Below are 25,000 nucleotides of genomic sequence, written 5' to 3'. Positions count from 1 at the left end.
TCAAGTGTGACGATGCTGACAGGTGATGATGTTAAGACTACAATTTATAAAGACGCAAGGCCTGCTCTGCTGCTATGTGTTCATCACTTTCAACCTGGCATACTTAGGCAAGTCATTTTCTTTCTTTTTTATGTTTCAAAAATTGCGTGGATCTTGTGTGGATCGTCAATCTTTGCTATTGGTCTTACAACAAAGTATATTAGGAACCCCAGCATCGATATTCTGAGCGTAACATTAGTCAAAAATAGCCCCAAAAAATAGCAGATCTACAAGCTCTTTGATAAAGAGATTTGGTACATAGATGGAAAAAGCGGTCCAAGGGCATTTGCAACTCAGGTCCGTTTTACTAAGAATAGAGGGTTTAAGTGGTTAACATAACGTCGTTGTCGGGTGGGAACCTCATATCTCCTCCTATCTTTCAAATTTGTTCGTTCTTTCGCAAAGTAAAGCCCTGCTTCATCATACAAGGCTGTCGCACAAAATTAGTTTAAATCGTTTTTAAAATGAAAAACGCAAAACGAACGGTTTTGGACATACAAGCTTTTCACCCGACAACGACGATAATCTCTTCCTCCCAGCCAACCAGGCTGAAGGTCCAGAAGGACTGCGAGTCCTTGGCTCACCTCTGCCCTGTGTGCAGACAGAGCAGCAGGTGAGAGCTAAGGATATCCACGTATGAAGAGAAGAGAACCAGAGCTCAGTATGTATAGAGGCAGGCAGCGCATACTATACAGTACTGCACATCCATTCTAATAACACTGACATGTGGACAGGCACGCACACATACTGTACACGTACATTGTACAGTGGAAAATAAGGACTGGTCGGAACGTCACTAGTTCAGTCCCCACTGAGTCCAGAGTCCTTCAGCAAGACACTGAAGACCCACATATCACACTGTGATTTATTGCAGTGGTTCTCAACCTTTTCAGGCCGTGACCCCCAAAATAATCATATTTTAACTGGGGACCTCCACACCTTGACAAGCACTAAGAGGCATTACATTTTGCATTATATTTTGTATAACACAGTTTTATTGTAACTAATTGTTGTGAAAATAGCCGATCTACATGCTCACAACGCCTTGCGTTGCGAGGCGTTGTGAGCATGCCTCTAATATTTGACAATTTAGCCAATATTTAATTTGTCATTTTAGAGGTATTAAAAAGTCCTTAATGACACTTTAGAAATGTGCAGATACCCTCTATACACTTAAACTTTACGTTGGTTTGTTTACTGTTGAGTGAGAAAACAATGTTACACATTAAATTAATCATGTGGGGACCCCCCCAAAATAATGTGGGGACCACCCTGGGGGTCCCGACCAACAGGTTGAGAACCACTGATGTATTGCACAGGAAAATGTAGGAGTATAAATACCAAACTTTTATATTTTTGCAAGGCTTTAAAGTCAAGCCCTGTAAAACTCTAGGCTATATGGAGAAATAAATTGCCGATCTGTGTAATAATAACAAAATGTATAAAATTAAATAATAATAATAATAATAATGATGATGATAATATCTAATACTGAAACATAAACATGTCCTCTGATCCTAGCACTCTTTATCATTGGTTGCTTGCTAATATTGATGATGTAATAATAAATAGAGGCTTATTCTTCAAGCCAAACAGTATGTGTAAGATGTCTGTAAACTTTGTGGCATGCAAATGACTGTGTGCAGGGTTCGAGTTATGCGGGGGCCAGTGGGAGCTTAGCTCCCATAGTTAAAGTCTGGGACCCCATAGTCAACAACCCCCTTTGGGGTCTCTTTTTTTCTAAGTGTGTTTTTTTTTGTTTTTGTTTTTTTTTTTGTTTTTTTTTTGTTTTTTTATGTTCCATTGGAAGAATTTATATTATTTATGTTAACTAGATATACTAAATAAACATGTTAGACAGTAAGACTGAACAATGACATCACACCGTTTAATCCTACTATTAATTTTATTATTATAAATCAGGCGCATTTAATGTGGGGTGTGAGTCTTCCTTTACCGTCCGGGTTATAACACACTCGCTGCAATGGTTCCTACCTTTCCCCCAGCTGGATGCAGACCTACCCAGCTGCGTGGTCTCGCCATGGCCTGGGCATAGGCTAAGCTAGGAACCACTGCATCGAGTCTTTGCACTTCTAGCCACGGCCCGGACGGCAAAGGAAGGCGGACACGCCGGAGAGCAACAAAACAACCAAACAAAACAACGCTGTCTTAGCAAGACCATACCCGAGGGAAGTAGGGGTGCTGGGGGTGCGGCCGCACCCCCTCCCCCACGTCCCACCGCACCCCCTAAAGGGGGGTTGGGGGGAAAATATTGCCGATCGGCAAGTAGAGGCTCTGACATCAGTGGCGTGAAGTAGGAGCTATTGGCTACTTCTATTTCCAGTACAATTTCAAAATAAACATGTGTTGAATGATCGATTGTATAGACAAAAAAAAAAAAGAAAGGCTCTTGTTTTGAAATGTGCTTCTGGGCACTGTTCAGAGAGGAAATGGCTTTCAAAGGACTTCCCTTTTAACTTGTCTGAACGTCTGTCTCTCCGTGCGTAACTGATGCGTCATGGACTCGGTGGATTATAACAATACGGCCATAAAGGAATATACAGAACACCAAGACAACACAACCTAGGCTATGAAGACATTAAACATCGCCCTCTGCTAGCCCTGGCGTCCTCACTGGTGAGTCGTGGGCTCGTGGCTATAGACTTGTAATGATGAATGAATGCTACGTTATGCTGCTGTGCTGCCTGGCTAGGCTAACGTTTGGGCTAGCTAGTGGCTAATGGCTATGGTGTACCAGAACCATCGCCAATGAAGCCTGGGTTTCCGAGGCTAGCTGTTTCCTAACACTGGGGTCTGGACCGATGTGGCAGACACGTTGTATGGGTCACAACGCACTGAACACAGTGTGAAGCAACTCGTTGTGAGCTTGTACATCTGCTATTTTCACTACTTGTTTGGTACAAGGTAGTAATGTCTCTTGGTTCACGGGCTAAAAAGTTTGGGAACCATCATACTTGCTGTTGTAGACAGGTTCACGGGCTAAAATGTTTGCTTGCTGTTGTAGACAGTGGTGTAAAGTAACTAAGTAGATTAACTGAAAAGCTCTGGGAACTGATTGATTTTATGAAACTGGCACTTGTTGTCTGACTGTTGGTACCAAGAAATCCAGACTATATACCGAAAAGTACCTGATTTAATATGATTTAATATAGGAAAATACTCGTTTTAGCCGACTTTATACCCGAAAAATAGGGCCCCCATAACTATGGGGGCCACCCCCATAACTATGGGGGCCCTATTTTTCGGAGGGACCCCATAGCTCTCGGAGTATAACTCGAACTCTGACTGTGTGTATATGTTCATGCGCGCGCGTGCCACGTCTGTGTGTGTGTGTGTGTGTGTGTGTGTGTGTGTGTGTGTGTGTGTGTGTATGTGTGTGTGTGTGTGTGTGTGTGTGTGTGTGTGTGTGTGTGTGTGTGTGTGTGTGTGTGTGTGTGTGTGTGTGTGTGTGTGTGTGTGTGTGTAAATGGTCAGGCATCAGAGGATTCTGCAGGACTTCTACTGTCAGACCAGTGTCCTGAGTTCTGTGGTGCGTCACTGACACCCACACACAGTGACACCCAGACCCACACCCACACACACACACACACACACACACACACACGCACAGACACATGCGTGCACGCACACAAACAGTGCATACATACTCATGCCTTCATCTTCAAACTGAGACGAGGAAGGACTGATTTGAGCCAAACTATGTGACTGCTGGATGATTGCCATGCTATAGTCCAACTATATTACACCTTTACAATGTCTTTGTTGGCTAAAGACAATTATATAAAAATATAAAATACATGCACTGTAATTATCCCTGACAGAGAAATGCTAAATGACCTTTAAAATATGATATAATACAATAATTCAAAATCAGCATGACACTACATCCCCACTATTTATTAACTCTAGAACTGAGTAACTACGGTACATGAATTAATGGTTTTGATTTCATATATGTACCCTATATAAAACTGCCTGCAAACACACACAAAACTTTGGCGTTTTAAAGAGCCACCTGGGTTTGTATTATATTATCATTAGTAGTATGAATAATAATAATAGTAATACATATAGGGCATCTAATAATATCGAAATGAAGAATAATGTATTCATTTCACCACTCAACTGCTTTGCTCTAGCCTATACATCACCACCACCTCCTGCACTTCCTCCACCCATTCCAGGCCATATAACGCAGAGGGAACCCCCACCCCACCCTCCTCTCCCCACCTGACGCGCAGAGCGGAGGCCCCCGGAGGGTCCTCTCTGGATAACAGCGGAGGCCCATGATTGAATTTCATAGTTATTTACGGGGCTAATAGGGCCTTTACAACCACCGCCTGCTATCCTCAACTGCCTGGCTGAGTCTCCCTCTTTGAAGCCTCTGTTCTGGGGGAGATCTGGGGGATTTAGGCAGCAGCGTGACATGAGGACAGTAAGCAGTAGCAGAGACAGTGGTGGTGGAGCAACGATGCTCCTAGCAGCTCCACTATTAGAACCAGCTGAGACAAACAGGCTGGGGGCTGTGGTGTGTTACTGTGGAGTTGTTGCTCAACACTACTGTATGGGCCTCTTCTCCCAGTGGTTTGAAACAGTACTCAGATTCTTTATTTAGTAAAAGTATCAATACTGCAATGTAGACATACTCCGTTACAAGTACAAGTCCGGAATTCAAAATGTACTTGAGTAAAAATACGAAAGTGTTGTCATCAAAATGTACTTAAAGCACCAAAAGTAAAAGTACAAAATGTTTGAAAATAGCAGATCTACAAGCTCACAACGCGTCACATCAAAGTATCAATACTGCAATGTAGACATATACTCCGTTACAAGTACAAGTCCGGAATTCAAAATGTACTTGAGTAAAAATACGAAAGTGTTGTCATCAAAATGTACTTAAAGTACCAAAAGTAAAAGTACAAAATGTTTAAAAATAGCAGATCTACAAGCTTTTACTGTAGATCGGCTATTTTCAAATAGCCTAGGTATAAAATAGGTCTAAAGTGGATTAATGTATAGTTTATAACATTATAATTTATATCTGCAAAGTATCCAGTAACTAAAGTTTTCAAATAAATGTAGTGTAGTGGAGTAAAAGTACAATATTTGGATCCGAGATGTAGTGGAAATACTCAAGTAAAGTACAAATGCCTCATACTTGTACTTAAGTACATTACTTAAATAAATGTACTTAATAGTTACTTTACACCACTGCTCTTCTCCCAGAGGAGAGAACCGAGAGAAGCCGGGGAAGATCCTCCACGGCAGATACAGTGAAATAGTTACATTAAATAGAAAAACAAATCAAAGCGTCTGATGGTGGTATGTTTGTATCTGTCCTAGGTTAGGCTACGTCCCAAAACAGCTGATCGTGCACACAATAAAAAGAAAACATATATATATTACGAAGATATTTCCAATGAAAGTGTAATGAACAGAATAAATAATAAATAACCAACAATAAACAGCTAGATAAATTAATACCTTGTGGAAATACAGCAATTACAAAGCATTGGAAAAAATGCACTATAAAATATTTAAGATGCTTATTCCAGCTAATGCAGTATTTTAACTCTAAGTAGTACTGCACTGTCAGTATAGTTATATAAACTGTACTTAATACTATATAGTGATTATTTGTGTGTGTGCGCGCGTGTGTGTGTGTGTGTGTGTGTGTGTGTGTGTGTGTGTGTGTGTGTGTGTGTGTGTGTGTGTGTGTGTGTGTGCGTGCGCGCACGTGCGTGTGCACGCAGGGGGTACTGAATCTGCAAGTGGTTTACTCACAGAAGCTGTTTGCACGTACAACACAAGGCTTCAACCACGGCCTCCCCACTATAACCATGCTGTTCCACTTACACACACACAAAACTAAACCATACACACACACACACACACACACACACACACACACACACACACACACACACACACACACACACACACACACACACACACACACACACACAAACACACACACACACACACACACACACACACACACACACACAATCAAACTAAACCAAAACTAAACCAAACACACACACACACACACACACACACACACACACACACACACACACACACACACACACACACACACACACACACACACGCAGCACAGCACAGGGCTAACCACAAGCACATGTTCGTTCACTCTTAACTAATTCATTCAGGAACACTTTGGTTTTGGTACAGAGAACCAAACCTCCGTACCTTTGATTGAGAAATGTGTCTGACTGCAATTATACGGGAGGGAGGGAGGGAGGGAGGGACGGAGAGACAGACGAATGGAAGGAAGGATGGCGGGAGGAAACTTACTACAGTGGTTTTATAGTCTGCTGGCATGACCATTTTTCTCCTCTTTCTCCTTAAAAAGGAAACTACATCTTGTCTTTTTTTCCCCCCTCCAGTAGTCGGGCTAAAGTGTTGACAGGGCAGGAAAAAAGGGCAAGAGTTGTGATGTCAGGCAAATGGCAGGGTGACGAGGGGATCTGGGGTGGCCTTAAATACTGTCATTGCAGAGAAGCGTTTCATTTACTTATTTATTCAGGGTCTTTTTTTCCTGTAAACCAGTGGTGAGTCAGGACCCACAGGGGGGGGGGGGTTCCCAAATTATTTTGAGGGGTCCCCAGATTGCTTTCTCACTCAACAGTAAACAAACCATCAAAAAGTTTAAGTTTATAGAAGGTATCTGCACATTTCTAATGTAATTTCTAAAGACAATTTAAGGACGTTTTAATACCTCTAAAATTACAAATTAAAAATTGGCCAAATTGTCAAATATTATAGGCAGAAATTGTGAAAGTAGACGATCTACATGCTCACAACGCCTTGTGAGCATGTAATGCCTCAGCTCTTAGTGCTCGTCAGGTTGGGGGGGGGAGGGTCCCAAAATAAAATATGATTATTTTGGGGGTCGCGGCCAGAAAAGGTTGAGAACCACTGCTGTAAACGATGGTGACACTAAAAGTGCTTTACGATACATACTGCATCACAATGAGGGATACTGAAGCAACAAATTGCAAAGATTGTATCACTTTGAAAATTCATGATATGATGTGTGTAGAAGAAAAGGCAGTACAATCCTCAGTGTTCATTTAAACCTCGGGTAAAGGGAAACAAATGTACCCGTAAGGGTCATTTGGTTGCATTCTTTGGTTCCATGTGTACACTTCTCCGAGTTACAAATGGATACATGTACTGTGTATCATTAATACTATGAACTGGTATTTATATAATCAAAATGTGACAAAACATGACATTTACATTACAGAATATCAGTGGCTCAGGTCCAGGTCCAATGGTTCAGTGTTCCTTGAGGGGTCTGAGAGACTGGAACCAAATGGACCAGTAAGGGTATACTCCCTCAGAGTTATGGGGCTCTGTGAAATTAAAACTCTTGAGAAGCACCGCAGTATCTGCATGCAACTAGCGTTCAGTTAAGGTGTGCGCGGCGCGCCGTGGTCCACCTACCTGCAGTATGTAGCCCCTGACGTAGTCTCTGAGCGTCCAGCCCAGGCCGTGCAGGATGTGCAGCACCTCCTCCTGTTTGAGCACGCTGAACAGGCGGTCCAGGAGGATCTTGAGGCGCACGGGGACGGCCTGGGTGCCGTACAGCATCAGGCTGCTGATGTCAAACACCACGTTGCACTGGACGATCTCCACCTGGGTGGGGTGGTACAAGTGCTGCGTGCTCAGCTTGTCCAGGGCTTGGGGAGGGGGGGAGAGAGAGCGCACACACACACGTGCATGCACGCACGCACGCACACACACACACGCACGCACACACACACACACACGCACGGACACACGCCCAAAAAGCACACATGCAAACACACGTATATATACATACATTTAAACACACTCACACATGCATGCATACACCCAAACGCGTACGCACAGATGTACACATAAAGACAGACAGACAATCACACACACACAAACACGCAAGCACCAAAGCACACACGCACGCACGCACACACACACACACACACACACACACACACACACACACACACACACACACACACACACACACACACACACACACACAAAAGACATGCATACAGAGCCATGCATTCAAGGGAAATCACAAGCATTTGTTCATGCATGCACACACACACACACACACACACACACACACACACACACACACACACACACACACACACACACACACACACACACACACACGAACACGGTTAATGACTATCAAGTCTCCCAGAGGTCTCTGGCCTTTCTTGGGAGGCCAGTGCCCACTCAGCAGTAGGTAGATAAGGCAGTATCTGTGAGATAAAAGCAGTAGCATTAATATAATTATCTGCCTTTCTTTCTATTTAGTCTAATCTATCTGTCCTTGGCTTTCTACTCTGGCCTTCCTGCAACTATCTCTCCCCGTTCTGTTTCTCCCTCCTCTCTTTTCTCTCCCTCAATCTCCATTTCCGCCTGTCTTGCTCCATCCTGAGGGCGGCCAATCTTTCTGTCTCTTTCCGTTTTCGTCTGCACTTGATCGTCTCACTATGCACATCTACTAGGGATGGGACGATATGGAAATGTCATATCAGGATTATTGTGACAAAAGAAATCGCGATTTACGATATTATCGCGATAATCAAAATCCATTATCCTGGGGTAGAACATTTGCCAAAAAAACAGCAGATCTACAAGCTCACAGTTGTGAGCTTGTAGATCTGTGTAGACTGTATCAAGTACATATTTTATAAGTACGAGTTATGCAGCTCGGCAAATAAAAGGTGAATTGATCCCAGTGCATGACGGAGGACGATATCATGATACATTAAATCTCCACTATACGATTATCATGAGTGTTTTTTATCATGATAAACGATAATATCGCTTATCGTCCCATACCTACTGGAAATGTAGAAACAAACACGTACATTGTGGCACCTCTGTTTTTTGGTTTGTTCGTTATATTTCTGCTTGTACATTTTCGTTCATATTTCATGTTTTTTCTGAGCAGTCTGGAATCTGTTGCTACAGAGCAATGACTGTAACATTTCTAATTTATTTCCTCCTTTCCCCGATTGTCGTTTCTCCACCCCTTCTCTTTTCTCTCCTCCAACCTCACCTTAACTTAAGTTCTACACTTTTATAGGTTGTCCACCTTTATCTACTCCTTTTCTCCTCTCTCTCCATTGACAGCCAGTTGTCTCTCTCTCTCTCTCTCTATATCTCTATCGCTCTCTCACGCCCCACCTCTCCGCCCTCACCTGATACCTGATCTCCCACTTCTATCCCTCCCTCCTTTCTCCTTACTTTATCATTCTCTCTGTCCCTTCCGTCCTTCCCTCTTTCTTTCTCTTTCTTTCTTTCCGTCTGTCTAGGTGCCACCTGCTTGTCAGTCTCTTCTCTCTCTCTCTCTCTCTCTCTCTCTCTCTCTCTCTCTCTCTCTCTCTCTCTCTCTCTCTCAGATCCTGGTGTGGTGTTTTCCTGCTGACAGAGGGGGTTTTGCCTGACAACGCAGTGCGGCCAGACACGAACATAATAAAAAATGAAGAACTACTTGTCAGAGTCGCTGCCAACGCCGACATGAAATGAAAAGCGGCAGCAGAGAGAGAGAGAGAGAGAGGGGGGGGCGGGGTGGGGGGGGGGGGGGGGGGGAGGAAAGACAGGGTCTTGACAGTTCAGAGAGAGAGAGAGAGAGATTAAAAAATAGTCAGTGGGGTCCTGTGTGATCAGTCGAACAGAGCCTGTGGCCCTTTCGTCTCTAGTAGGCTACTCTTTTCTCCTCTCCTCTCCTCTCTTCTCTCTACTACAGGGGTCTTCAACAGGGGGTCCGGGACCCCTAGGGTTAGCAGATCTGCTATTTTTGGCAAAGGGCTTTGGTGTAGAGGGGAAAAGGAGCAGACTAAGTACAGAGTCTCTCTCTCTTTGTCTCCTTTGTCCTCTGTCCCTTCTCCTCTGCCCTGGCAGTCACAGGCCAAGCAGGTGCTTTCATTTAAGTTCCTCCCCTTTGTACTTTCTTAGCCTCCTCTTATGTCTGTGTGGAAAAAGTCATAAGGTGTGTCCTCCAAACAATGAAACAGTATATGGTTGTGGGGGTCCCTGCTTCATCTATTTCTCTAAGGAATCCTTGGCCTGAAAACGTTGAAGACTCCTGCTCTGGTGGATTTGGTGAGAATGAGGTACAGGTGGCAGACAACCAAAGCACTCAAACCAGAGTAAATAAGTAAAAACAAGAAACTACAGAATAATAACAGAAAAAGACACATTCTGTCATAACAGCGATGGAGAATGTATGAGGTGCCTAGAGATCTATATTCAGATTCAACTCTCCTTTATAATGGCACTGCATACAGTATACAGTAGTGTCTGTACTCTATGTCGACGTGCAGATCTGTTTTTTGGGGTGTGCAGAAGCACACAGTGGATCTCCAGATGTTTTTGGTCTCAGACAAGGATACAAAATAAGTTCAGAAGGATTAATATAAATAAGTGCTATTTAATTTAATAGCGTAATACCTGACCTCAACAAACTCGCCACCCAGAGTATAATTCAAAATGACTTACCATGAGCCACCCATCCATGTTTGCACTGGTCACATGTCCGCAGGTGAATCTTGCCTGGCTGAAAACACTCGCACGTGCAGTTCACCAGAGTGCAACGAATGGCCTGCAGGGGTACAGAGAGAGAGAGACAGGTGGAGAGAGAGAGAGAGAGAGTCCGTCAATCAACCACTCATGGAGGCGAGAGAGAGAGAGAGAGAGAGAGAGAGCGATCAAGAGCGAGAATAAATACGGAATGAGGAGGGAGTGAGAGACAGAGGGCAGTCATCAATCAAACGTCACACAAAAATACTGAAGTCACAAAAGAAAAGCATCCTCTGCACAGAATGCACAGAGTCCTGCTTATTCCTCACACACAGGACCATCGGATAAAGTGCAAAAAATATGGATGTTCTAAACCAATCATATTACATAACAATGAGACCATAAACTGCCAAAAAAATCTATTATAATATTTTCACAGCGCTACATATTATTATACCATATTGACGGAAATCTCATTAAAGAAAGTTTGACATAACATTGTTGTCGGGTGAAAACCTTGTATGTCAAACCGTTGGTTTTACATTTATCATTTTAAAAATGATTTAAACTAGTGAAAACAGACGATCTACAAGCACACAACGCCTCGCACCGCGAGGCGTTGTGTGCTTGTAGATCGGCTGTTTTCACTACTTTTGTGCGACGGCCATGTATGATGAAGCAGGGCTTTACTTTGCGAAATAACGTACAAATTTGAAACTTGGGAGATACGAGGTTTCCACCCGACAACGACGATAAACAGCCACTAGATTTCGTTTCTTGCAGAAACTCATTGTCAACAAGTGGCCAGACCTCTTCTTTCCAACTCAACTTCCCAGAATTCATGCGAGCAGACAGACCAGTGCCGCTGCTTCCTGAAGACAGAGGGAATGTGACTTGTTTTGACTGGGGCCTCCATTACTCAATAGTAGCGCTGCACTCAGCCTGACCCCGAAAAGCTTTTAGCGGTGAGAGGTTAAGTGTCCAGACTTGATGGGGGTGTGTCTGGTGTGTGTGTGTGTGTGTGTGTGTGTGTGTGTGTGTGTGTGTGTGTGTGTGTGTCCGTGCGTGCGTGTGTGTGCGTGCGTGCGTGTGTGTGTGTTAGTCTGCGTGGCCCGATAAGACCAAACATTCATCAGCCACTTTTAAAAACAAACAGAAAGGGGAGAAATCTTTAGAAAGTCGCCGCGTTCAACGGGAAGTACTTTCGATGCGACTCGCCTACACAACATGTTTCCCACTCTCCCGCTCCTTCGAATAAAAGACGTTCAAATGAAAACGTGCGGCTCCACAATTTTCAGGCATTGGCCCTAGCTGTGTTCTACGCTCAGGCGACTTCTAGGAATGCATCTAACCGGATTCACATTGGACGACGGCGCTCCAAGACAAACACACCTTCCCATGAACACAGACCCGCCTTCCAAACCAGTGCGTGCTCCAAGCCACAAGATTTCACGTTGACACGGGTAGAGGACAGGGGGAAACAAGAATAAGAAAAGAAAAGAACGAGAAGGCAGAAAAGGGGGAAAGAGTAGTGAAATTTCACATGAGTATTAATCATCTTTGGCAGTCGTCTCCGTATTGGCCCATTGTTATGCTTAAGACAAGAGAGTGATAAATCACAATATTTACACAGAAAATCTCACAGTTCTTTTTTGAGTCAGATCTGTTTTAAGTGGGAAAAAAACATTTGCAGTGTTGGAGAAATGGTCTAGCTAGCGAGTCCCGCTATGGAAATAACACATTTTCCACTTATCCCCTTGCCTCTCGCCCCTCCCCCCTCTGTGATACCTCGTCAAAACACATCACAACGTAATCGATCTTAGGATATTTAAAGCAGAAAAAACAACAACTCTCTAATCACTGAAATGACCAAATGAAAACATCAAAAGTATAAAATTACCAGAAGTTAACCAGGTCATTGATGTGATTCACCATTCATTTATTTTGACAGCAACATCATATTCATATTAGCTCTGGTCTGTACGTACAATTGTGTGTGTGGCTGCAAAAGCTATCGTGAAATAAATAGAGAGACACCATCTGTCTTCAAGCCAAACGACAATTAATTCATAGTCTTTACCAAATATGTTATCTGATAAGGTCATAACGGTATTTTTACAAGCCAGTGGTGAGAGAATAACGCCACACAGACACGTACGCACGCACGCATATATGCATACACGCATGAACGCACGCACAGGGGCTGGAGTCAGTTGGAGTCCATATATTCGACGCAGGTGACCCATATTTCACCATGACAGAAACAGCAGCTGAACTTCCAGGTGAGAGAGAGAGAGAGAGAACGTCGGCAGTTCAGAGCCGCTCTCCTCCTCACAGAACAAACGGACACACGAACATCCACAGAATATTTCCACCCTATTACATATTACAGACACACAGAAAAACCACTGCACTTTGGATCGGCGGTAGTAAATCACCGTGGAGTGAGCCAAAAACAGCCACACATCTGCAATGTACACATGTTCAACAGCAGCACATGTTCACAGTACAAGAGGACTCTACTGTACCTACAGACTGGAAGACACATATCGTCGTTGTCGGGTGGACACATTGCATGTCCAAAACTCTTCGTTTTGCATTTATCATTTTAAAAATTATTTAAACTAGTGAAAACAGACGATCTACAAGCACACAACGCCTCGCACCGCGAGGCATTGTGTGCTTGTAGATCTGCTGTTTTCACTACCTGTGCGACGGCCTTGTATGATGAAGCAGGGCTTTACTTCGCCAAAAAACATACAAATTTAAACTTGGAGATAAAAGGTTTCTGCCCGACAGTGACGATATCCCAAATAAGTGTACCCAATTCCAGTGATCCTCAAACAGTTTATGCCAGGGGGACCCCCATAAAAGACATAGTTGTCAATATTCTTTAAAGAAAAATAGGGCTGTTTAAGCAGTTCGTCATTTTCAGGGAACCCCCTTTTTGAGAACCAGCACCCTATTCTATTCTATTCTATTCTATTCTATTCTAAACTTTATCTGCCTGCAATGCACAAAATACACAGAAATAAAACAGAATTGCTCGTACTGTACATGTGTAGCACAATGATTCGTAACATTAGCTACCCGTGGATTAAGCCACTTTCCCATGCTTCAGGATATCAACTGTCGTGCTCAACTCCTAATATACTGGCTATATGACCACTAGAACATTCAAACACATAACTCCTTCCACCCAGGTGTTGTAAAACCAGATTAGCGACTGGAGGTGTCAAAGTGAACATGAGCTAATCTGAGATTAAACAGAACATTTACACCGGCTCTTACAGTTTGACACTGAAGGAGACGGGAGACAGAGATTATTTGACTTAATGCCATTTTTTAAGCTCTCCAGGTGCCAACGCGGCAACCTCCCCCCCCCCCCCCAGCCCCCCCACCCCGTCCCCCTTACGAGAGGATTATACTTTATGTGTGTCACGACTCGAGTGCAGGTGCATTTCACATGAAATGTTGGCTAAGTCAGTGAATGGCAGTATTCAGTATGGACTTTCTAAAACCTTCAGGCATTATGGCGTCCTTGTGATGTAATACATCATGTAGAAGAAAAAAAACTTTAATATATAAAAGTGGAGGCAATTTGAACATATGTATTTACCAGTTGTTAATGAAGGCTGAATTACACTCTTTGTCTGTCATTCTGCCAATGTTTAACCCCAGTGTACTCAGGAAATGGTTGCACGTCGAAATAAAAAAATAATAGTAGCAGTCACCCTAAATTTACCAGACCATCACCCAGCAAAGCTCTTTTGAACAGAGCATGTTAGAATCGAATAGAACTTAATGGAACAGAACCCAACACCACTAAACAGAAACTTGATTGCTCGCTTTTTTTTTTTGTGGTAATTAACCACACAGCCCAGCGGTGCTAACGACAGCAGATGTGTATTAAAGGAACACAAATAGAAATATCAAACGCACTCCACTAAAGCCCCCCTCCCCCCCTCCCCCTCCCATTTACGAGCTTGGGGTCTGCTGACAGCTGATGAGATAGTTAAGAGGCATCTAATGCAGCAATTAGAGCGTGCCACTGTCTGTCTATCTGTCTGGAGGGCTGCTAGTGCTACTGCTGTTGTGACAAGGCTGCAGCCCCTCTCTAATCACTGACTTATTACATGCTGGCTCCTGCTAGGCAGCACCTCTCATATCTGGCTGGGCCCATTAGGCCAGACAGCGGCATTAAGAAACATTATAAAGGACAGCACAACACTGCTACCACCACCCCTCCCCTCCCCTGCTGAAGAAGCAAGGATCAGTGAGTAAGTGTATGTGCGTACGCATTTCTGCATACTGTGTCTAATGTTGAAGAGAGGGAATTATTTTAATATATATGGGGAGAGTGTCGAGATGCACACACAGCACTCTCTCTCTACCACTTTGCACGTCCACGTTCAGAGTGGATAATAAACAAGCATACTTAGAGTACGGTGTTGTACAGTCAAGTGCACTGTACTGCGTGCTGTTCTTTAGTGGTTTGTGAATTGCTGCCAAATGCAGGAATGATCCTAATTTAATCGATTGTACAATAATTGATAAGTAGGTAGAATATACAAATGAAATGAAAAGAGAAGAAGGATATAAGACATTCTCACGATTCCGGTGGAGTTAAAACTCTTCAATTCTCCCTCTCCCTCTCCCTCTCTCTCTTAGTCTGTCTCTCTCTTTCCTTGAGCCTGTGGGATGTTTGTCTGGGTTTTTTCGGGGCTTTTAACCCGTGACTAGCCTGGCCTGGGTTGGGTTGGGTTGGGTTGGGTCAGGGACAAGCGTGGGCTTGGATCCCCAGTGCTACATGTGCACATATTTTTGTCACAGCAGGCCGAGGAGAAGGACAAGGAGGAGGAGAGTGGGGGGGAGCAGGCTGTGTGTTATCTGAGCACTGGCCAGATACACAGCATTAGTCACTATGCTACAGTCTCGCCAGGGTTTCCTCTTTGGCCCAAATTCTAAAGGGGATGAAAAGGACAGAGAGAGAGAGAAAGGAAGGGTGTGCATGCGTGCGTGTGTGTGTGTGTGCATGAGTGCGTGCATGCATGCAATAAGTTCCTGAAAGTTTTCAAAACATTAGAAACCTGATAATTCAGAGAAAAACAAAACAACAACAGGACTTGTCTGTAAGCAGAGAAAAAGAGAGTTGTATTCATCTGAGCAAAACTATTGTGTGTGCGTGTGCGCGCGCACACACACACACACACACACACACACCCACACACACACACACACACACACACAGCAATATAATCAGCATTTCAAATGACACATGCTCAGCCACTCCTTATCTGTTCCGCGCGTGTGTGTGTGTGTGTGTGTGTGTGTGTGTGTGTGTGTGTGTGTGTGTGTGTGTGTGTGTGTGTGTGTGTGTGTGTGTGTGTGTGTGTGCATGCGTGCGTGCGTGCGTGTCTCACTGTTGTTTAATGGATGTTTGTTTTGGCCAGTGAAACGCTGTCCCAGCCCCTTTATATAAACAGTGACAGGCAGCGGTGGCCAACACCAGAGCAGACTCTCAATTAAAACCCTGTAACAGGGACAGATAGACTGAGGAACTGCAGGGTATGAGCTGCAGCACAGCACACTGCAGCAGGGAGCAGACATGACTATGTTCTGTGCGTTGTAGGGTTGTTATCAGGGACATGCTGGCCATTGGGAAAAGCGGGCACGGCCGGTTCATTCCCGGCCGGTCCAGGCCGGCCATTAGGAAAAGAAATGTCGGGCAGAAACCTTGTATCTTCAAGTTTCAAATTTGTAATTTTTTTCGCAAAGCAAAGCCCTTCTTCATCATACATAAAAGGCCGTCGCACAAGAGTAGTGAAAACAGCAGATCGCGAGGCGTTGTGTGCTTGTAGATCGGCTGTTTTCACTAGTTTAAATAAATACAAAACAAACGGTTTTGGACATACAAGGTTTCCACCCGACAACAATGAAATAAAACTCATGTAATTGGCCCACTGGCTTGTCACTTGTCATGATCTGAAATGGCAAATCTTTGAGTAGCAGCAGCGCTATAGAGAGAGATCTCTCTCTATAGCGCGCAATGAGGGCCTCTACAACTCTTTTTCCCGGGCTGAATCAGCGGCCCAGCACGTCCCTGGTTGTTATCAAATGAAATACTGAGCTACTCTACACAGTAACATCCTCAGTGTAACACTTCAATTAACACAATGGATTTTACATTTTATTCAAACTACCTTTTTTAAACATATCAATCTGACATGTCATCATAGGCACAAAGAAAGGTTTACATTATTTAAAAGCAAAAGTTTTGGAAATTAGGAGCACTACAAGATCACAATATCACAGAAGATATTTGGTGTAGAGGTAAAACAAAATCCATGGGCGAGTCTGGTCAACTACTATCCTAAACTCAATACTGTCCACCTGTGCTTTCTGTGGCGTTAAAGGTCAGCACAGGTCCAGCTGGTGTCTGTATGCCTGAATCAATGCTTTGATAAAAGAACACTTAGTCCAGTCCCTTTGAACCAAGCTCATACTATTTACACCCCCACCGTGTTGTTTTGGCTGCCAGGAATTAATTTGCCAGGCATTAATTTCAATATGTCATTTATTTTTTTTTGTAAATTGTTTTTTTTTTTGGGTCTTTTTCTGCCTCTATGCCTGTAAATTGTTGTATTCTTTTTTTTGTCAAACTAACTGCTAAATCAAAATGACTTAATCTTAGCTCCAGTCTAGACCACCATAATGTCCAGACACATGATTTTACATTTTGACACTGGATGTTTGCAGTGTGTGAGGTTGGTACCATAGATCATCCACTGCATACAGGAGCTTACAAAAGCAGCCTCCTGCCTGCCTGGCCTGCTCCCCTCCAGTAATCGTAATGTACTGTACTGTAGCGCACGGAGCCCAGCAGAACCTCCAGTAATTGTGCTGTACTGTACTGTAACGCACATCAGAACCTCCAGTAATTGTACTTTACTGTACTGTAGCGCACATCAGAACCTCTAGTAATTGTACTGTACTGTACTGTAACGCACATCAGAACCTCCAGTAATTGTACTGTACTGTACTGTAACGCACATCAGAACCTCCAGTAATTGTACTGTACTGTACTGTACTGTAACGCACATCAGAACCTGCAGTAATTGTACTGTACTGTACTGTAGCGCACATCAGAACCCCCAGTAATTGTACTGTACTGTACTGTAGCGCACATCAGAACCTGCAGTAATTGTACTTTACTGTACTGTAGCGCACATCAGAACCTGCAGTAATTGTACTGTACTGTACTATAGCGCACATCAGAACCTGCAGTAATTGTACTGTACTGTACTGTAGCGCACGGAGCCCAGCAGAACGCCAGCGAGGCCAGCTGTTGAAGGCTGGCTGAGTATTGTTCTTTCTGCTTTAATTGAAACCTTTAGCATGTTCAACACGGAGCCACAGACCACAGCTCTTGTTTGGTGAGTTAAGCAAAGCCGAGGTCTAAATGAAAACCCTGTGTGTACAGGGTGTGTGTGCGTGCGTGTGTGGGCGCTTGCATGTGAGCATGAGCGTGTGAGTGTGTGTGTGTGTGTGTGTGTGTGTGTGTGTGCGCCCATGCACGTGTGTGTGCGTGCGTGTGTGTGCCTGCAGCAGCCTCAGATCTGAATTTGTCTCTGCTTAGGGTCAGTGTAAAACACTGGGAGCATCTTGTCCTCTCTTCCACCCACAAGATATTATCTCATCCATGAGTTAGCTGCTGAAACGCTGTCAATTTCCTGCCAGAAAATGTGCGGACAACGTGTGCAAGGCAACCAAAAAAAGAAAGGAAGAAAAAGAAAGCTAAGAAATGGAGGCGCAGCAGCATCGCGTGTCATAAACTGGGGCCCTGGCTCCGACAGATAGCTCAGGACTTCACAGTGTCCATATTGAAACCAGGTGACAAATAAAACGTCTGCTGGATAAAGAAAGTCTTTGTAGTCAAGACGCAGCACGCCACAGAAATTCTAAGGGGAGTAAACCGCTTTACGCCAAGGCTAATTTTTGCTTGTTTTGACTTTATGCGTCGGGTTTCGACTTGAAAAACGGTCCCTCCGCATGCCTGCCTCGCAGAGCACTGCAAAATAAACAATGATTAATCATTTGGTGCACTGGCTTCAGTGGCATGTGGCAAAGACCTGGAGCAGGGGAGCTCACAGAAGAAAAGAAAAGAAAAGAAAAGAAAAGAAAAGAAAAGAAAAGAAAAGAAAAAAAAAGTCTCTGAAATCCCCCGTAGAGCGAGGCCCCCGGTTCTCTGTCATGTCAGCTCTGGTCTTTGAGCCGTGCTGCTGGCAGTCGCAGAGCCAGAGGTCCCTGTCCTGTGTGCAGCTGTGCGTCTGCGCTCTGACACGGGGCAGAGGGACCAGAGCTATGCTAATGGGAACCAAATGGGGCGTGAGTCCCCAGTGGGTTCTCAGAGGACGAAGGAGACGCAGGAGAGGGAGGAGAAGAAGAGAGGCATGTGTTTTCATGTATTCATGACGGAGACATGGGACCACCCCCCCCCCCTCTCTCTCTCTCTCTGAAAGTTTCTTCTTTCTTTCTTTCTCAAGCTTTCTATAATAAATTCGTTTTTTATACATGCTGTTTTTTTCTTTTTCTTTTTTTTTTTTTCTTGATCTGATCTGAGAGCCAGTCTCTGCCTGGGACACAGCAGGTTCTGAGACATTCTGTATCATCAATGAGTGAAAATGGGTCTCTCAGATCAAGATAAAGAGAAAAACAGCGCACATAATAAAATAAAACTATTACGGCGTTTACTTAAAGCTCTCGCTGAGAGAGACGTAAATAGATTACCACGCACGGCTCGCTTCGAGTCCAAGCGACGAGGGACCCAAACAAAAAAAACTTGAATTAAAGCAGCCATGGATGTGAAAAAGGAGAGGGCTTGCCGAAACGACATGGAGTCAGATGAATGTCAGATGTTTGGCCACAGCCATGGCAAGTTCTTGTTGCACTTCGTACACTCTATGCACACCAGATCACATCACATCCTAGGGCCAGCTGTGACAGCACACGGTGCTGTCAAAAAAAAAAGAAGGAAAAAGATGGGGGGGGGGGGTTGGACTCTGTAGTCTTCCAAGAATCCCCTATGAGCCACGGTGCGCTCTGTTCAAGATGCCCGCACAGACGGGGGGTTCTCAACCTTTTCAGGCCGCGACCCCCAAAATAATTTGAACTGGGGACCCTCCACCCTGCCCAAGCACTTGGAATTGTAGGAGATGGCATTACATTTAGTTTGACTCGATCTATGCCATTGTGTAGATCGGCTATTTTCACAATGTCTGCCTCTATAATATTTGACAATTAAACCAATGTTTAAACATCTGGGGACCCCCCAAAATAATTTGGGGAACCCCCTGGGAGTCCCGACCTACAGGTTGAGAACCACTGGGAAGAGGACTTGACGGTGGTCCTCCTGCCTGGGTCCTGGAGGTGGCAGTAAAGACGTGACAGGGGACAGTGTTTAGTCTGTCTGGATGAAATAAATGTCGTAACACCACCAGGAGACCCAGCTGAGTAAGTGTGTCTCACTATGCAACTGCCAGTGGCATTGTGAGTCACTGTCGTCATCTGAATCCAAATGCCTTATAAAGGTCCAGGACTGTTAGTTCATGTCCTCGATGTCGGGGCAGAAAATAGCAGTACATTTTCAGGAAATGAAAAAAAAAAGGAACCTGTGTTCCAAATAATCCACTGGAGTTGTTAGTCATAATTTGTTAATACCTTTCATTGGTTAAATACCGGTATTTATAAAAACCCAAAGACAGACTTTTCAATTTCAAACCTGGGCTGCCTATGCAAAGATTTTCAAAAAGGTATAAAGCGTTGCTATGTGCTGTGTATGTGCTGTGACCTTGCAGTACATTTTCCTTACTTTCTTTTGTTACATCGTCATACAAAAAAGAATAAATATAGGCCATTATTTAGTTTTTGTTTTTTGGAACCTAAGGGGGAGGGGATTGTATATGTGCTTTATGTTATCGTTTTGTGTGTTATTTACATGTTTAACATAGAAACTGTTAAATAAAGTTGCAAATAAAAACAGGCCATTAATTTATGAAAAAATAAAATACTGATATCTGTCCTTCAATGTCCATCCTGCTGACACCTCACGACTCTCCAGCTCCTCTCCTTCTTGGTGAGACTGAGTCACCCAGAACAACACCGAGCCCCATGACAACAGCTCTCCCTCCCACTCCAAAAACATGCGAGCAAATCTGATCGATGACGGCAACCCCCCCACCCCCTTCCCCAACACCCCCAGTCTGACTCAAGTTGTATGATAAGAGTGTCCGTGTGTGCGTGCGTGCGTGCTTGCGTGCGTGCGTGCATGTGTGTGCTGCAGGACAGTCATGCTTGTTTATGGAGCAGGGGATACGGGCCCCAGCTGGACACAGTATTGTGAAACAACCGGGAGACTGAGAGAGAGAGAGAGAGAGAGAGAGCGAGAAAAGAGAAAGGGGAGCAGAGAGATTGGGGAGAGAGAAAAGAATGTCATATCAGGATCACACCAGTAACACGATTCTATGATCTTTCTGCCTGTCTCTGGCTCCCCCAGAAGTAATGTCCGCAGATCTACCGGGACCTCCAGCATATTGTAAAAACCAGACGACATGATGTCGTTTTGAAACACTGACCGTCCTCCAGTCCAGCCCCAGCGCTCTCCGCACATTCTAACAGCAGCGTGCCGTAGATAAACTCTACGACGTGTTCCCAGGCATGCAGGAAAGAATCAGCAATCTGAAGCACTGACCCTAACCCAGGGTGGGTGTGCTTTACAGTATCAACATGATGTGTGCACCGAGGATGAAGAACAGAGAGAGCGGCGCTATAGCAAATAGCTGAACCTGAACCACTCACTTCCATGTATTGCCACTACAGCGTGGAAATCATGTTATCATTACTGTATTACTGTATACCATGGGTCTTCAACAGGGGGGTCCTCAGAGTTACTACAGGGGGTCATCCAAATCTTTCTCCTTTTTTATATTAACCACTTGAACCCTAGTGTCCATATTCTAAGAACTTTAGCCAAAAATAGCAGATGTAGATCGGCTATTTTCGGCAAAGAGCTTTGGTGTAGAGGGGGAAAAGAGCAGACTAAGTACAGAGTGAAAGGTCAAGTTTGTTAAGTATTGACGGTTCAAGTGGTTAAATATCTGAAAACACAAATTGACATGAATCCAAAATACACTGATGATTGTGCTGTCAAACGATGAAACTATATGGGATCTATGATAAGGTTGTGGGGGTCCCTGCTTCATCTCTCTCTCAATTAAGGGGTCCTTGGACTGAAAACGTTGACGACCCCTGCTGTATACTGTATGTATGTACTGTACTTAGGGATTGAGTGGAACGGCCTCCACCATCCTTTAGTGAGTGACAGCAAGGCCCAAGAAGAGGGGCCACACAGTACCCACCACACCTCCACCCGCCCCCACCTGCATGTCTGTCCTCCACCTGTCTGTCTCTCCTCCACCTGTCTCTCTCTCCTCTCAGCTCTCCTCAAAGCAAAGGCTCCCCGACCAGAGATCAAACTGCCTGGCCAACAACGACACACCTCTGGGTCCATGAGAGACACGAGACACCAGACCGGCTTCAAAGCCAGGCTGCTGGGGGAGCACAGGAAGGCATGAAGAGAGAGAGAGTAAAAGATAGAGGAGGTGGAAGGGATGGAGGGGACGCCAGGGAGGGATGGATGTATGAGGTCTGGAGGACGTGGACGGGAAGGATGTGGACTGCTTGTAAAGAGGACAGAACAAAGCAGAGAAGAGGGTCTTATGGTGACTGGGGGAGCAGCATGAGGGGGAATATGAGAGAGAGACCTTGTACATTTCTGCCCCTCATAAAGGTCAACTCAACTCAACTCTCAGACAGGCTGTGCTGATCTCAGTGGTTCTCAACCTGTGGGTCGCGACCCCCAGGGGGTCCCCAAATTATTTTGGGAGAGTCCCCAGATGATTAACTTAATGTGCAACATTGTTTTCCACACTCAAAGGTAAACAAACCAACATAACGTTTAAGTGTATGTATGAGGGTTTATGCACATTTCTAAAGTGACAATTTAAGGACTTTTTAATACCTCTAAAATGACAAATTAAACATTGGTCAAATTGTCAATTAGAGGCAGACATTGTGAAAATAGCAGATCTACATGCAGATAGCATGTAGATCTGCTATTTTCACAATAGGACCTTGTTATACAAAATGTAATGCATCAACTCTTAGTGCTTGTCAGGTTGGGGGGGGGGGGGGGTACCCAGTTCAAATATGATTATTTTGGGGGTTGCGGACTGAAAAGGTTGAGAACCGCTGCATGCAGTATCTCATAACGTGGAACCCAGACCAGAAAGTATCCCTCTAGTTATCAGCCTACAGTATATACTGTTGATGCCATATCGTTTTGCACAGGCCTGCACAATCACCAAGGCTGGGAAATCATCATCTGGGGTCTCATCTTATGTAACTGATGAATTAGAAATGTTTTGTTCCATTACATTTCGTGCGGAGCAGCCAAGACATAGATATTAATATGAAATAATTATGTTAACAGCCATAATTTATCATTCTGATCGCATTCATCGGGGGAAATATATTTTTAACCATAGATGGTGCAGCCCTAGGAGAGGAGGAAGGGAGAGAGGAAAGGGGAAAAAGGGGAAACACATCTGCACTAGATCTGGCCTCCAACCAGAGTAGAACAACAGGGGGTCCCGGACCCCCTGTTGAAGACCCGGGGGTCCTCAGAGTTACTACAGGGGGTCCTCCAAATCTTTGTGTGATAACTTTTTTTTCTCTCCTTTTTTATATTAACCACTTGAACCCAAGCGTCCATATTCCGAGAACTTAGCCAAAAATAGCCGATCTACAAGCTCAAAAGGTCTCGCACTGCGAGGCGTTGTGAGCTTGTAGACCGGCTATTTTCGGCATAGAGTTTTGGTGTAGAGGAGAAAAAGAGCAGACTAAGTACAGAGTGAAAGGTCAAGTTTATTAACTATTGACGGTTCAAGTGGTTAAATCTGAAAACACAAATTGACATGAATCAAAAATACACTAATGTTTGTGCCGTCAAACGATGACACGATATGGTATATATGGGTTGTGGGGGTCCCTGGTTCATCTCTCTCTTGACTAAGGGGTCCTTGGCCTGAAAACGTTGAAGACCCCTGAAGTAGAAACTACAGATACGTTGCGTATATGTTCTATACGCAACAGTGATATACTGTAGCGTGAATGAAAATAACAGAGGCAGCAGCACACTGCATGCAAATCTCACAGAGGGTGACGTGCGTCACACTACAATACATCCAGGGGCTGTTTCCTGACACGACCACACAGTGAGACCAGACACTGGGGAGAAGGCTGAGAGACGACAAGACAAGAGGAAGAATGATGACAAGAGGTAGATGGACAGACAGACAGGACATTTTGCTTGGCCGTCTGCACTTGGACTGCATATCAGTTCGCTTGGTGATAGAGATATAAGTGTAGTCAACAGAATATTAACAGGTATAAATATAGTCCATAAGTGTACAATATTCCCCCTGTTGCATGGGCAGAAATGAATCAATCCAATACCAGGTAAAGGTTTATTACATTACGTGGCCGACTGGAAACAAATTGCCTGTGTAGAAAGAAAGAAAGAAAGAAAGAAAGAAAGAAAGAAAGACACACACACACACACACACACACACACACACACACACACACACACACACACACACACACACACACACACACACACACACGTATACAATATGTACAGTAAAAGTAAAAAAGAAAAGAAAAAAAGAAAAAGCTGAATAAATATGCCAGTGAAAAAACTAGTAGTATAAGAGCAAAGTATAAAGAAGAAGAAGTAGATGAAGAAGAAGAAAAAGAAGAATTAGAAGAAGAAGACGACGGCGAGAGAAAGTGGGGGAAATGAAGAAAATATAAGTTGACACTTGTTGGCAGGCTGGTGTGTGCGTGCGTGCGTGCGTGCGTGTGAGTGCATGCGTGCGTGTTGGGGGGTTATTTGTGTGAGAAATGACCAAAAGCATCTGCTGTTTCCTTCTCTCCACATCTTTACACACACACACACCGGTACACACACACACACACACACACACACACACACACACCCACAGAGGAATTAGTCAGAGCCTAAGCATCTCGTACCCGCGGCGACCCTGCTCCAAGAGGCGATCTCCATGGCGATCGCTGTTCGCCATGGAGGACGGGACACACGCGGCGCGATGCTTGACGGGGAAGTGACGACAGGCGACTGGGACAACACACACGCACACGCACACGCACACACACACACACACACACACACACACACACACACACACACACACACATACCACCACCACCCCTAAATGCACCTTCAGTCATCACACTAGTC

General features: G+C 44.4%; 1 protein-coding gene across 1 annotated transcript in view; it reads right to left on the bottom strand.

Annotated features, from left to right (window-relative positions):
• Positions 1–25,000, bottom strand: part of bnc2 (basonuclin zinc finger protein 2) — a gene marked incomplete at its 3' end in the record, with an annotated part of 160,213 nt that overhangs the window by 56,260 nt on the left and 78,953 nt on the right. The window contains exons 2-3 of the mRNA XM_080722091.1: positions 10,594–10,696; positions 7,534–7,769 (exon numbers count right to left, since the gene is read on the bottom strand). Coding sequence (XP_080578217.1) covers positions 7,534–7,769; positions 10,594–10,696 — 339 coding nt within the window. The remainder of the gene's footprint in view (positions 1–7,533; positions 7,770–10,593; positions 10,697–25,000) is intronic.

This window comes from Nannobrachium achirus (genome assembly GCF_963921795.1).
Source record: "Nannobrachium achirus genome assembly, chromosome: 3".
In the NCBI taxonomy this organism is placed as follows: Eukaryota; Metazoa; Chordata; class Actinopteri; order Myctophiformes; family Myctophidae; genus Nannobrachium; species Nannobrachium achirus.
This window is presented reverse-complemented; position numbering and strand designations above follow the sequence as displayed.